At 38.0% G+C, this 14,503-nt stretch overlaps 1 protein-coding gene across 1 annotated transcript in view; it reads right to left on the minus strand.

Annotated features, from left to right (window-relative positions):
- LOC108570527 (ALK tyrosine kinase receptor) overlaps positions 1–14,503 on the minus strand; it is a 43,303-nt gene that overhangs the window by 25,774 nt on the left and 3,026 nt on the right. Inside the window, exons 2-8 of the mRNA XM_017932400.1 lie at positions 12,158–12,537; positions 7,524–7,716; positions 7,279–7,406; positions 5,437–5,568; positions 5,181–5,336; positions 4,015–4,145; positions 3,754–3,920 (exon numbers count right to left, since the gene is read on the minus strand). Coding sequence (XP_017787889.1) covers positions 3,754–3,920; positions 4,015–4,145; positions 5,181–5,336; positions 5,437–5,568; positions 7,279–7,406; positions 7,524–7,716; positions 12,158–12,500 — 1,250 coding nt within the window. The 5' untranslated portion in view covers positions 12,501–12,537. The remainder of the gene's footprint in view (positions 1–3,753; positions 3,921–4,014; positions 4,146–5,180; positions 5,337–5,436; positions 5,569–7,278; positions 7,407–7,523; positions 7,717–12,157; positions 12,538–14,503) is intronic.

Below are 14,503 nucleotides of genomic sequence, written 5' to 3' on the forward strand. Positions count from 1 at the left end.
ATTTTTACACATTTTCAACTTGTTAACGTCTCTTTTCCATTAACCAATGCGTATTTACAATTCGAAGTACACTGTATGTGGAGAAAAAGTTTACACTTCCACGACGATTATTTACCGTTAGTTACCGCGACGATTTTATTTCGATCTCAATTCGAATGCAAATGGTTCCGTGAGTTGCGCGTCGTTTCGTATTTTTCTACTCCAGTTACTGGTTACCATTACCTCGAACGGGAAAAGTTCGGAAATTCTCCTCGCTGGATGTCTAATTAACGCACTTGTCACATTGTATCATTATTTTTCTACTCCCTTCTCGATGTGATAAAACGAGCGATCGATAAGCGATATCGACAATTAGCTATCTCGATTCTCCAACAAATTGTTCACGTGCCGAACGCGCGATACCATTGTTAATTGTCAAATAATAAAATTTTATTTTAATTTGCAAACTGAGCGTATTCGTTGGTGAAGAGATTTCTTTTAATTTTTCAATTACACGAACTTTTTCGTACGAAGAAAAATTACAAGAAGCATTTTCACGATGAAAAATGGACAAGTAACATTTTAAATAGAACTGTTAAAATGAACGTAGAAATATTGTACGAAGTTAGTATGTTATTAGGTTGGTGCAAAAATAATTGCGGTTTTGAAGCGTGAACTTTAAAATAATATATCTTGGGTTAAAATGAAGTTATTAAATCAAAATAGGAACCATTCGATTCTATCCATTTCTGCCAACGTAATACAAGTTTCTTTATTCCAGTATTATAGAATTCTGGTATTCTAGAATCGATGGACTCTTCAAATGCGTTCTCGGCTGCTGCTTGAGTCTTGAAGTTCTTCTCACGCAGAAAGTTTTCCAGATGATTGAAAGGATGATAATCCGTCGGAGAAAGGTCCGGCGAATACGGTGGATGAGGCAAGGTTTCGTATCCTAGTTCGTTGAGTTTTTGAACGGTTCTTTGTGAGACATGTGGTCGGGTGTTGTCGTGCAATAGAATAGATCCCTTTAGATTGACCAGGATTGGACATAAATCTTTCAACTTTTTATGCATTTTGTCGATTTCGTGACAGTACTTCACTGCTGTAACAGCTTCGCCAGGTTTGAGAAAATTATAACGTCCCAGTTTATACTCGTACAATAATATCGCTCGAATTTGCTTTTTTTCCATCTTCACTTTGCTGACCAAATACAGCTACAAATAAACAGTCGAAACAAGTCACAGACATACGTCGATAAATGGTATACTACATGAACGTAGTTACAAAACAACTCACTTCAGACTGATAACTCGAGTTTTTAGTGGCGAAAACCGCAGTTATTTTTGCACCAACCTAATAGAAATGATACGTAGATTAAGTAGTTAAAAGTTAGTGCAATTAGTTAGAGAAAAATCGAACTTGCTTCGTTCATTACCAGCAAGTATTTCTTTGAAAAATTATATTTTTCGTTCCAAGCAATATTTTCATATTGCAACATATAAATAGAAAAAGAATTGTTTATGTTAACCTATAAATTAACTAACAAAGACATTTGTGGGAAGCATTTGTAATGCTTCTTGAGAAAGGAACCAATTCAGACGACCCTAAACTATCTCCCTGAAACTGTTTCTCATTATTATGTCTGATCTGTTTACTTCGAAACTGGGGCAAGTCCATTTTTGAGAAAAATGAAATTAACGGTAACAATAGATAGAACTTAATAACTTTTCATCTCTAAACAATCTATAGTCGAACAAAAAACGGGCTTGCCCCACATTCGAAACGAACGGCTCATATCGCTTCCATCGACTATACGTCTCGTGTGTACCGACAAAATTACAAATACTAGCCGCATGTATTGACCATTGGAGGCTGGAATGATTCACTCGTCGTTTAATCTAATTTTCCCCTATTTTCATCATTCTGGGTAAACAGTTGTTTATTTATTGCCTCGCAGAATCATTCTAAGCAAACAATTGTTCATTGGCTGTTTACCAGCCACCGTCGGTTTCCTCTGGAAAAGCAAGCTTTTTTTGATAAAGACTGAGTCAAGGTTTACTCTATTTCCAGTCAGTGGTAACCTAAAAATTGGTGACACACATATATATATATGTGTATCGTCGAGATAAGAAGATTATGTAAATGATAATTCACCGAAGGAAAACATTGTCAATTAAGAGTTATTCTTTCTCTCTTCGAACGACTATTTAAAGCTTCCCCCCACCACCGCCGCCACGCTCCTCCTATATATATATATATGTATATATCAATAAACAGGAATTTGTTTCGATGACGTAATCGAGCATCGATAGAAAAAATTCAAATTCCATCGATGAATTGTTTTTTTTAAACGTTTATACTGGATGAGATTGGAAATCCAGTTTCTGTAGAACGATGATTTTGCTTTAATGTTTGAAATGTTGCACGTCTCCCAAAAAGTTGAGAAACAGTGTTTCGGCTGAGAGTGCCACTGTGTGGGGGAGTGTGCCCGAAAGTGTTGAGTTGTGATGCACTGAAGGACATTCGAGGGCGAATGTCAGTTCAGGATGGCCGAGAGTGTAGTATCGGGGCCTCCATACCCAAAAAATAGGAAACCAGCACGGAAGAATAGAGAGGGAGTGGTTGGCGTAGCGCGCTAAACCTCGGCTTGCTAAGTCGCGAAGGTCCCGGGTTCGATTCCCATTGGGCCCCTCAATATTTTTCCCTAGGTTCCTACAATATTGTTCGATAAGTATAACAAAAATGAAATCTAAAGCCTTCCTAAGAAGTTATGAGTTCCTTTTGCCCGCGTCCCAAGAAATCCGTTTGGCTTTTACTAGGCTTTAAAGGCCCTTCGGTCCCAAGCGGGGTCGCAGGCAATTTTCGGGCGTTGCGTTGGAACGTTTTTACTCCGCGTACAGTGCTCTTGCTAGCAACTTAGAACAACGAACCTTCCTTGTGTGTAATAAAGATTACAGTTTAAAATAAGAAATATTTCATTATTTAATAATTCATAAAACCCATAATCCAATAGATATAAGTCGAATTATATGTTTTGCAGTGGAGCGTGGATGTTGAATTTTTCATGGCAACGCTCTGTTGGATACCAACCTACCGACATGACTCATGGATGCTAGCCGATCGCGTTGGTATCTTAAAAACGCCAGCGCATCGCGAACACTCATTTCTTCCAAAAATTTTGCAGTTAGTTCTTAGTCACCTAGAACCTTTGCCACTTTCCTAGACCTTTTACCCCAACCCCTCTCTAGTCCCTTCCACGTCCTTTTGCAATCCCTATAAATATAACAACCTCAAAAGCGCCGGCACTCATTATATTCCATATCTTTGTACGATTCACAACGTGTTTAGACTCCTGAATAAACCTCTTGTTAAAATTTTATAAAGTATTGTACACGTTCCGTCACCCGGAATCCAACAGCTCCACCGCAGAAAGTATAATTCGCTTTAGAAGCAATTTTAGAGGTACGTTGGATTTATCTACGAATAACGAGTAAAATACCTTTCGGTTCTTCGTCGCTATCTCGATTAGAAACAGAGATACGTCAGTTTGAATTTTTCCTACATTTCGCTACGAACTTTCCTGCCCGCCCAATATATTTCGTACAATTTTAAACAATGTAATGTCTAGTGAAACAAGAGGAAAAGTGTTTTCGCTCGCGTAGGAAGATTTTAGCGTTGGGTCATATTTGACCCGGCTATCGTCGTGCGTGTGATTATCTCTTCATCCGCTGTCCGATGGTTAAAGCGTCGAATACTTTGGTAAATAAATACTACCTGTATCTGATATCAGGTAGAACGATAGCTTGACCGTACCAAACGTCACTTTTGTCTCCGTAAGACCGCCACAATAATTCCGAATGATTTTGGTGCGGTTTCACTTGAACCAAATATAATTCAAGCGAACCGCTGTTCACACCATACTGATGATAAAAGAATCGTACCTATGCATACACGTACATGTGAATTTGTGTTTTGAGGTTTATACACCGTTTAGTTTTTTTTTTTTTCTTTTCAGTTAATTATAAGGAAACATACTTGACAGGATTGATAATAACGAGTACTGTTGTCGCTACTATAAGGCGGCGTTGGATTATACAGTGGACTCTCGATGGTTCCCTGACTTCCGTATAGCCCTCGTTGAGACATGTTTACGTAGGCGTACGTTCCTGTAATTGAATCGTTAAAATTTGTATCGTTCAATTTTCAGTCTGAATTGAATCACTTAGGAGGCAAAGCGACTAACTCGATAAAATTAGATTTGTTACATTTGTTTTATTTATGAAAAAATTAAGCATTAAGCGTGTGTGCTTTGATAGTAAAATTGGAAGAATATCGCAAAGCGGAGATAATCATTTTGGCCTTTGAGTGGCTTAATTAACGGTCGTATCGTGAAAGTTTGGGATTGAAAATTATCCGAATGCAGTGAGAAGCTTCGAAAAGCATGCGGCTGAAAAAATTTGTTTGCATTGAAATTAGGTGTTTTCCTTAATTACTAAATATCTTCTTCTCTGCCATAAAATTTCTAAGCACAAAAATCAAAAGCAGTCTTAAAATAAATGCATAAATGCATTTTGAGAGATTTAAACGAGACGAAATATAGTTTTCATGAATGAAACTGTACTTGAATTGCAGTAACAAATATTCTACTACTATTTAAAATACTTCTTCGCAATCCACAATAAAAAAAAAAAAACAGAAAAGAAGAAATACAAATTTCTCTAATAGCCACGATTTTCATTATTACATTTCCAATCCGTAAAAAAAAAAGAAACACCGTTTCCTTTTACCTACCATGCTTCTGAAATTAAAACAAATTTTCTCTACCATCTCATCTTAAAAAAAAAAAATATTGCAAGTAACACTTGGCGAATAAAAAATGATTTAAAAAATATTTCCCAAGAAGATCAATCTAGACGATTTAAAGTAATCAAAATATTACCAATATTTACGTAGGTAAACCAAAAATGAAACAAATTTTCCCTCCTATCTCGTCTCAAAAAAAAAAAAAAATTACACGTTATCACTTCACGAATAAAAAATGATTTAAAAAATATTTCCCAAGAATATCAGTCTCGACGATTTAAAGAAATAAAAATATTAACAATATCCACGCGAGTAAGTAGATTTCAACCGAATGGAAAATGCGAAATTCTTCAGAATGCATGTGCACGCGTAGAGACGTATGTTAGCTATATACACACCGGACGCATTGCGGTATGTATGGTCGTAACTAGGTCCAGTTTTCTCGGACGGCGTTGCGCCACGGTGGCGGGTCCAATTTAAAGGTCTTCCTGGTACGTTCCTCCAGCCGCACCATCCCTCCTCGAAATTACATCTGGCGTTCTTCGGTATTTTGTCTGAAAACGTTTCTCAATTATACACACTCTCTACTGTCGCACGTTCCACTTGCGATCAACCGTATGTGAAAACGTCGCAAACAATAAATTCGACAATTACCACAGTCGAGTCCCTCGTCTTCGCCGTCGGCGCAGTCTTTTGTTAGGTCGCAGACACGTGTTCTGTTCAAACAAGAACCGTTGTTGCAGAGGAACATATCTTCTGTGCAGGCCGTTCCTACCGGTGTTGATTCTGCGAATAGGATGCGTTTATTTTTTCCTTTCTTTGGATATGTATTTATATGCGTTGGTGTTTGTGCTGTATTTTCGGGTGTTTAGCTTATGCCGCGCCAAACTTTCTAGAAAGTTAGAGATTCTCGGGATTTTTCTTCACGTGTATCGTTGCTCGTGCTCTATTTATTCAACGGGAGGATTTACCGGGAAATCTGACGATTCTTGCGTCTGGACGCGATTATACGACTCTACTTTATTTCTTGCTTAGGGAGTACAGAAAATTTTCTTTTTATTTTTGTATAATTACGAGTAATATGCGAGTGGACAATGGAGTACTGTCGTGGATAGGTCTGAATTTAATTTGTTTATATTGATCGATAAAAATCTGCGTTGAATAGGTGGATGAGAAGATTTTATGCGATGAGAAAAGTGAGGGAGTGAATTTGTCGAAATGTGGGTAGAAAGTAATTAAGTAACGGAATAATGTTAGAATAAATTGATATTATTGTAGCGACCAGCTACAGCGAAGAACATTTGGCGAGCAGACTACCAGCACGGTTTATGACGTGCGCGCTTCAAAAGCTATTTTTGAGGAAACCGTTTTTAGCTTATTTCATTTCTAGAAATTCGACAATGCATGTCCGCGTAGAAACTTTCTCCGACGGCCTCAATAGCAAATTGCCGCGTCATAAACCAAGGGTTTCCGAAAGGTCCGCCGTACGAGGCCCGGACCGGCAGGTCACGAGTACCTGACCTGGAGGAAACTCAGCTGTGTCACCAAATGACGTCACGGGAAAACCCTCCCCCGCCAAGTCGCACTGCGGTCCCCGAAAAAGCGCGCCAAGGGCGCAAGGGACACGCAGCGACTCGGAAAGAAATTACCTGATTGGTTAACACCGATGCGACGGGTTAACCAATCAGGGATGATTAACACTTAGCCGAAAGGCAGTAGGAAAAAAGCGAGGCGACAGGAGGGCAGTCTTGCACGGACCTCCAAAGCCGTAAGTCAACAACTAATAAAGATCTCACTACTACCGTGTTGGTACATAGCGTAACCCTAGTCACGCCTTGTTATTTATTCGTAACAACATTCCTTCATTATAATAAAACACTTTGACTGCCACGCCGAAATCACATGTTTCGCTCAGGACGCCACGGGAGTATTTTTATTGTTGAAAGCATATAATGGCAAAATAATAATAAATTGATGATATAAGACAACATTCTTACCCAATGGAGCGTTTATCATATTGGTGGTCACGGGTGACCAAAATGTTAAACTGTTAGGATCAAAAATTGCTAAAAATCGAACTAAAAAGGTGACCACCTACTGTCCAGATTGCATTGATGAGCCACATTTATGTTTAAAGTGTTTTAACACATTGCACCGTTAGATGCAAGATTTGTTCTAATATTTTTTTTATTGATGTTCTAATAAAAATTTTTAATTGTTCAATGGGGCACTTTTTATTTCAAAGTATCTTCTATTTATCGGTTATATTCAAAATGCACTAACCGTGAATTTTCATTCAATTTTTACAATTGTAAAAAGATGAAGCGCTCCGGTCACCAATGTGGCGTCACAGGAGAAACCGTGGCCGGTCATATATGACCAACGTGGCAGTCAAAGTGTTAACTAATATTATCGAAAGATCGATAAAAAAATCCAGAAAATTTGAATATTTATCGTAAAACGTAAGAACAGCCTGTAAGTAGAAGCAATAATTACCGGGGAAACAGTCGATTAGGCGAACATTATCAACCGCGATGCCAGAGTTAGAGTGGGGTAGCAGCATCTCTAGAAGTAATCGATGTGGCTGACTAATTGCACCCAGCTTGAAACTCGTTATTTCCCATCTGTAAATACAGCGCGAAAATTCTTTCTTATCGATACACACCGACAATCCTTTATCGTTACAACGATGAAACAGCAGTTAGTAGGTAGAAGGAAACAATCGAAGGATAATTACATACTTCTTATTATTATTTCCTGGTTTCTCCTCGGCGATCGAACTTGTATTATTCGTGATTATGAGCAAGCTGATAGCGCCGTCGCTCATTTCAACTTGGTACAGGGATAATTCTAACATGCATCGCGATCCGGTACGGGGAATCGCGTAAGACCACATTTGTGCCTTTCCATTGCCGCTGAACCACAAGAAATGCCCTGGCGAAAAAAGGAGGCAACGTTAAGAAACGTATATTTTACAGTAATACCGTTAACGTAACTCGGTAACATTTATAGCGTGATATTAAGCGTTTGCAATCGACTGAGAAGCGACATTAAGGGGGTCTTCTGGTGTGACGGCCGTGTTTTTAGGCCTTCTTTGTTAATTTATTACAGAAGTACGGTAACAGTTATCAACATGAGCTTTATTCCTGTGTATTTACTTGTCCTTGAAGAATCGTTGCAAATTTTTGTTGTTGAAAAATAATTAAATATGGCTGCTGTGGAACACGTGAAACAGGAGCATGAACAAAAAAAGTAGGACCATGGTTACCACGATTTGAGCTGTTCTGCTTATCAGAAATAAAAAAGTCCAATTGATTCTTATTTAGTATGCACGTCGCTACGGTCGGTAGTAGAATAAAAGAATAATATTGAAAATTAAAAAACTGGCGTCACTTTGAATACGAAGTATCGATTTTTTCGACTTTTTCTCGTCTGTCAGAGGCTCCAAAAATCAGAAAAACATATACTTTGGCATAATTCTAATACCGACCATAGCCACACATGTTCTGAAGACACGTGCAAAATTTGAGTCCGATTGGTTCGGTAGTTTTCGCCAGATCGTGGCAACCATTTTTCAGTGCAATTTAGATTCTCCCTTGATGTGTCACACTAAACGAGCTGTAACTTCGTTATTTTATTCAATACAACTATAAAGCTTCAGGAGTACATTCTTAAAGAGTTGTACTTTCGATATATGCAAAAAAATAAAAATCGATTTTTCGAAACCGTCACACTAGAATACCCCCTTAACTGTCGCTTGGTAAACAATGAACGAAGACAGAGAGCAGATCTATGGGCCTCCGTGAATTTGCTCGCCATAGTGAAATAGAGAATGCATCGAATATTTAAATAAAATCGCATAGTTTACTTCTACGTTAGTTTCAAAAAATTTTGTTAAAGTATTCAAAGTGTTTTTTTCAGAAAGACTATCTTTCCCCGAGAGCACGCGTGGCTTGAGCTGTTCCTCCCTTGCGCGCTCGTGTACGGTTGCAGCATCCCGCTTTATCGAGGATCTTTAATTAGCGAATAAAGATTGACTCAATTGACTGCAGAGGGAAAAAACGTTTATTGATAGAAATGAAATACAAAAAAACGGAGGCGAAAACCCGAGTGAAGAACAGGTACTCGCACGACTGCTTAAAATGCGGAGAAACATATGTTATATACTCGGCATCGCCCCACGGTCAGCGGACCCATGGCTTTTGTGGCCCGACCTGGGCCTGTGGTTGTATAACTCGTGATAATAAATTCAATAGCAATATATTTTATAACAATAATTATAAACACACGTAAAAAGAAATAATGATAATTTGATCAACGGTCTCTTATCATATCTCGCAATAAATTCTCACGTACTCACTGATATCAATAACAACGCGCTTCCACTGTTTTACTCCGAGTTACCCTGTATGATCCGCTCGTTTTCAAAATCTCGAGACGATTCGACAAACACACTACATTCACGCCATCACTCACAGCTTATTATTAAACCAATTCCACAGGGCCTACGTTAAGCAGAGAAACTCGCAGTAGGTGTCGTATACCTCTCTCCTATCTTTCATTAGTTTTTAGTCATCCTGCCTCCTTTCCTTAACTGTAAACAAATCCGCATCATCCTAACGTTAGTCACCCCGAAACCTAGACCTCCACATCATCCTTTACTCATCGCTGAACCTAGACCTCACCGCCTCTCCCTACATTGACCTCTGAGACCAACCCCTACTCTCGTACTTACCGAACCTATATCTAGAAACCTTTTCCGTCGAAACAGCAGATTTTTGTCTAGTGGTCTTCACGCACCGAACGTCACCGAACTGTCTAATAAAGTCGAATAGTACTACGCGCAGAATAGCTCCCTTATTTCGCCCCAGTTCCCGTCAGGCTCTCCTACCGCGTACCTATTGAATATAATAAACCAACGCAAGGAATCGCGAGCCGCGGAATACAACATAGGAAGAGGAGAGAAAATTCAAAATATAATCTATTCTCAATACGGTTTTACCTCGGTTTTACGTTTATTACCTCGTGTTGACTAACTAAAAACCCAACAAATTTCAAAGAAGATCCGATTTGCGACCTTTCCTATAGCGAAATCACCGCCGAGTGCAAAGGGTTAAGTTCAACTCCCTGCGGTCGAGCCCCGAGACAAAAAAGTATTTTTAGCAAAATATTGATGAACTGACTGAAGGCGCGCTACCAAAAAATAATTTTGACCAATAAGACTACCGTGCCTATGGAAAATACGACCGCAAAGAGTTAAATGGCCTGCAGACCTAATTGACGGTTGAAGAGGTCTCGTCAAGTTTAGGAGGCACTGATTATGGGAGTTATTGGTTGTTAAATAATTAATAATCCTTATTTTAAACTATAAACTTTTTATTGGACACAAGGAAGGTTCGCTTTTCTACTTGATGGTAAGAGCACTGTATACCGACTGAGAATTCTCCTACGTAACGCCCTAATATTGCCTACGACCCCGCTTGGGACTGAAGGGCCTTTTGTCACGTATCATAAACATTTAGATCTTTACTAAACAGAGGTGGTAAGGCTAAACGGATTTCTCCGAACGTATACAAAAGTAATATATACTTCCTAGTAAGGCGTTAGATTAATTTTTGTTATATCTAACTGACTGATAAATCTAACATTTGACACGTTCAGGATGGTATGATCCAGCAATGGATCACCACATTTTCAGATTACATACTGAAAAATTTATGCATACCGATCCTTTTCCCAAGTACAGTTTCGACAACTACCTGCGCGTTTTCCACTTTCCCACCGAATTCCTGTCCTATCTACGGCAGATCCTCAAACTGATGCACTCTACCCATTTCTTTTGTACCGACTCCTTAAGTTCATTACCGAACCATTGTCCCTGCAATTCTTCTCCCGTACCATCGAACCCTCAATCCTAACGAGTCCTGATCATTATCCTTACACATTCCTGGTCCCTACCTAACGAACGCATTCCTAAATTCCCCCACTCGCAACTCCCAAAAGCCCCAATATAAAAGCAGCCTCGAAAAAGGACGAGGGACAGTCAGCATTGCATAACAAGGAAGTTTAGACCTTGCAGTTTATATCCGTAAAACCAACAGTGTAAAATAAAAGAAAAAACTTAATTACAAATAAAGATAATTTCTAAAATCCACCGTCTAAAGCGAACCGACGACACTAGGAAGTATATATTACTTTTGCATACGTTCGGAAAAATCTAGCCTTACCACCTCTGTTTAGTAAAGATCTAAATGTTTATGATACGTGACAAAAGGCCCTTCGGTCCCAAGCGGGGTCGTAGGCAATACTAATTGTTAATAAAAATAATAATAAAAAATATTAAAAAAATATTCCTTATCTTTTTTGTAGTTTTAACTTTGTAATAATTATCAGGAAATTTGTGTGTTACTTGGGCAAAGGGTGAGTAAATTATTGGAATCTTATTGGTATCTTTGAAATCTATTTTGGAAGATTATTGGGAATGTTATTCCAATAAAGATGTGTAACGAGATGCAACAAATTTAAGCTCATTTGGTTCTTCTCGATATTTGTGAAAAACTACCTAAACGTTACTATTTTGAACTTTTAATAAACTGATTGTTAATCCAGAATACGTTTATTTTCATATGTTTCGTGTTCTAAAAATTCTTCGTGAAAAAAGTATTTTTCGACATACTTCTCAGCTGTGCGAGAATATTGTTAAGTTTGATAACAGCTATCCGAATAGCAGAAAATGAATACGTCATTCAGTTTAAAAAAAGTAAGGGGGACCTGTTTGTCCCCCTAGGATTCTCCTCTTCTCCCCAAATTTGTTGCACCCCAAATGATTAGCCCCCCTCTGTCTCATTTAATATGAACCAAAATTCAAGTCGATGTCAGAAAACAGCTTGTAACAGTTTATCTGGCTCATCCTGTGTACCAATGGGCTTTAGGTTGTTTAAATTTTTTTTTTAACTTTACATCGGTATTAATTTCATTCGTTTTTCGATACATTCTCAATTGTCAATTCTTGTCTTCTTAGATAAATATTAATTTCATTCGTTTTTCGATATTTTCTCAATTGTCAACTTTTATTTCCGAAAGTTTCATTTTCCTTCTAATTTTCGTAATTGTGACAAGTAGACTGCGGATTTCTATGCAAATTCATATTTTCGAGAATACAGTAAGAAAAGGTGGAACTTCGGTAGAAAATTATTTCACCTAATCGGGTATTACGAAAAGCACTGTAATTTCTATATTTTGTGTATTTGTGTCATATTACCTGCATTCTGTGCAACGTTGTACCTTTAAATTTCCTACAAATGCATAAGAATCCGCAGTCTGGTGATAAGCAATCGGCTAATTTAAAAGGTTAATCAGAAAGAACAAAGCTTACCATTTTCGGAATTACTTGCGTCAGCGATAGGACCATATCTATCTGGCACAGGTTGCGTGACTCTTTTGAAACCGACTGATTGGTCCCAGGACCAATCGCAGGTCTTCTCCAGATCGCAGTGGCCGAGCTGGAGCGATCGACTCAGAGTCACCTGCAACTCGTTCGTCCCGCGCGGCATCCTTCCTTTCCAATCACAACAGGTGCCGGTGATGTAGCAAAGACCAAGAAAAATTCTCAACAAGAGATTGTCGCCAAGGCTGAATTTACGCCGCCAATTGTGCACGGTGTGACTCGCTTGTCTGAAATTCGCGGTCAACACCTCAGACCGCGTAGCTCTGATCATTACTCTGCACTTTCCTCGTATGACCGCTCGATATATCCTGTAAAAAAGTTACGTGCACCTATTTCAAACGTGTTCTCCCTCACTTTTTTATTATTTTTTGGTTCGTTTATTCCGGTTCTTTATTTTTTTCTCGATTTCTCATTTCTCAATTATGAAGAATTTCGAACGTTCTCGTAACGAATCGCACGGACGAGGCTTCTAGCAACTTTTTCGACGTCGTCAGAAGCGCTCATGACCGAGCAATTAAGATGTGTCCGAAGCCATCGAACGTCGTGAGCAAAGATTTCTCGCTGGTACTCTGGTTACACTTATAATTGCAGTTCGAGCTTTTGCGGTTTCGTATAAGCGGAAGCCTTATTAGTGATTTTTAATAATTGAAGAAAAGGACATTTTAACCAACGAAGAATTTTGTGGAATAATTGTGAGAAGTGTATGTACACTTCCGGTCAAAAGTTTGGGAACAATGTGCATTGTAAGTTGAACGAAAATTTTCTAGAAAAAGTTAGCAACTTCAAGAATTTTTTAACAAATTTTTTATCAGTCAAATCTCTATTAATCTCCGCAGAATAATCGCGAGAAGTGTGCATACACTTCTGGCCAAAATTTTCGAATCACTGTGCATTGCAAGTTGCGCAAAAGTTTTCAGAAAAAGTTAGCAAGTTTAAGAATTTCTTATCGTTCAAATTGCTATTAATCTCCGCAGAATAATCGTGAGAAGTGTACATACACTTCCGGCCAAAATTTTCGAATCACTGTGCATTGCAAGTTGCACAAAAATTTTCAGAAAATGTTAGCAAGTTTAAGAATTTTTTAACGAATATTTATCAGTAAAATCTCTATTAATCTCCGCAGAATAATCGTGAGAAGTGTACATACACTTCCAGCCAAAATTTTCGAATCACTGTGCATTGCAAGTTGCGCAAAAATTTTCAGAAAAAGTTAGCAAGTTTAAGAATTTTTTAACGAATTTTTTATCAGTCAAATCTCTATCAATCTCCGCAGAATAATCGTGAGAAGTGTGCACACACTTCCGGCCAAAATTTTCGAATCACTGTGCATTGCAAGTTGCACAAAAATTTTCAGAAAATGTTAGCACCTTTAAGAATTTCTTATCGTTCAAATTGCTATTAATCTCCGCAGAATAATCGTGAGAAGTGTACATACACTTCCAGCCAAAAGTTTCGAATCACTGTGCCTTGCAAGTCGCGCAAAATTTTTCAGAAAAAAGTTGGCAACTTTAAAAACGTTTTAACGAATTCTTCATCATTCGAATCGCTATTGATCTCCACAACATCAATTACAAATCAATAAAAAATTAGTGGCAGATTCAAAATTGCTGTCAATTGACAGATGAACCAAAACTTATGAACGGAAGTGTATGTAGCGGTCACGTGAAATGTAGTTGCTTGTTACGTGATCTTCTCGCGTAATAAAATCGAGAAGAGTGATAAATATTGAATACGACGTTACGTAAATATTTGTTATGCAATTTAGTTGATTGAATGGAGAATTTATGTAGCATGTAAATTTAGATATACGAAAGTATCGGAACATTGTATTTACATTGTGAAAAGTAATTTTTAATGTTGCGTAGATGGTTAAACTGCAATAGGTAGATACAAAGAAAATCGTTCTCTGAGACGAGGGAGCAAAACGGGATGATGAAACGAAGTGGTGATTGGCGGAAATGAAATAACTGATTCGCCGATATTTCATAATTTCCGGTGTGCCGGTAATAACCAAGATGTCCCTCGTAACGATAATACCAATAGCGAAATTTATCCGTGTATCATTTTCATTCTATTTGTAGGCACAGGATGTACCGTTTACTTATGTATTTTATTAATTTCTCGTTTCTTCCATGTAGTGGAATTTATATTATATTTCCACAGTTCAAATAGACCAAAATTGAAATTGCACGAATCGGAAAATTTTGGAGTAATTGGATACTCGCTTTTTTAATTTTACCTTCTACATATTTTCCCTTTATAAATACGACAGAA

The sequence above is a fragment of the Habropoda laboriosa genome, unplaced genomic scaffold (genome assembly GCF_001263275.1).
Source record: "Habropoda laboriosa isolate 0110345459 unplaced genomic scaffold, ASM126327v1 scaffold61, whole genome shotgun sequence".
Taxonomy (NCBI): domain Eukaryota; kingdom Metazoa; phylum Arthropoda; class Insecta; order Hymenoptera; family Apidae; genus Habropoda; species Habropoda laboriosa.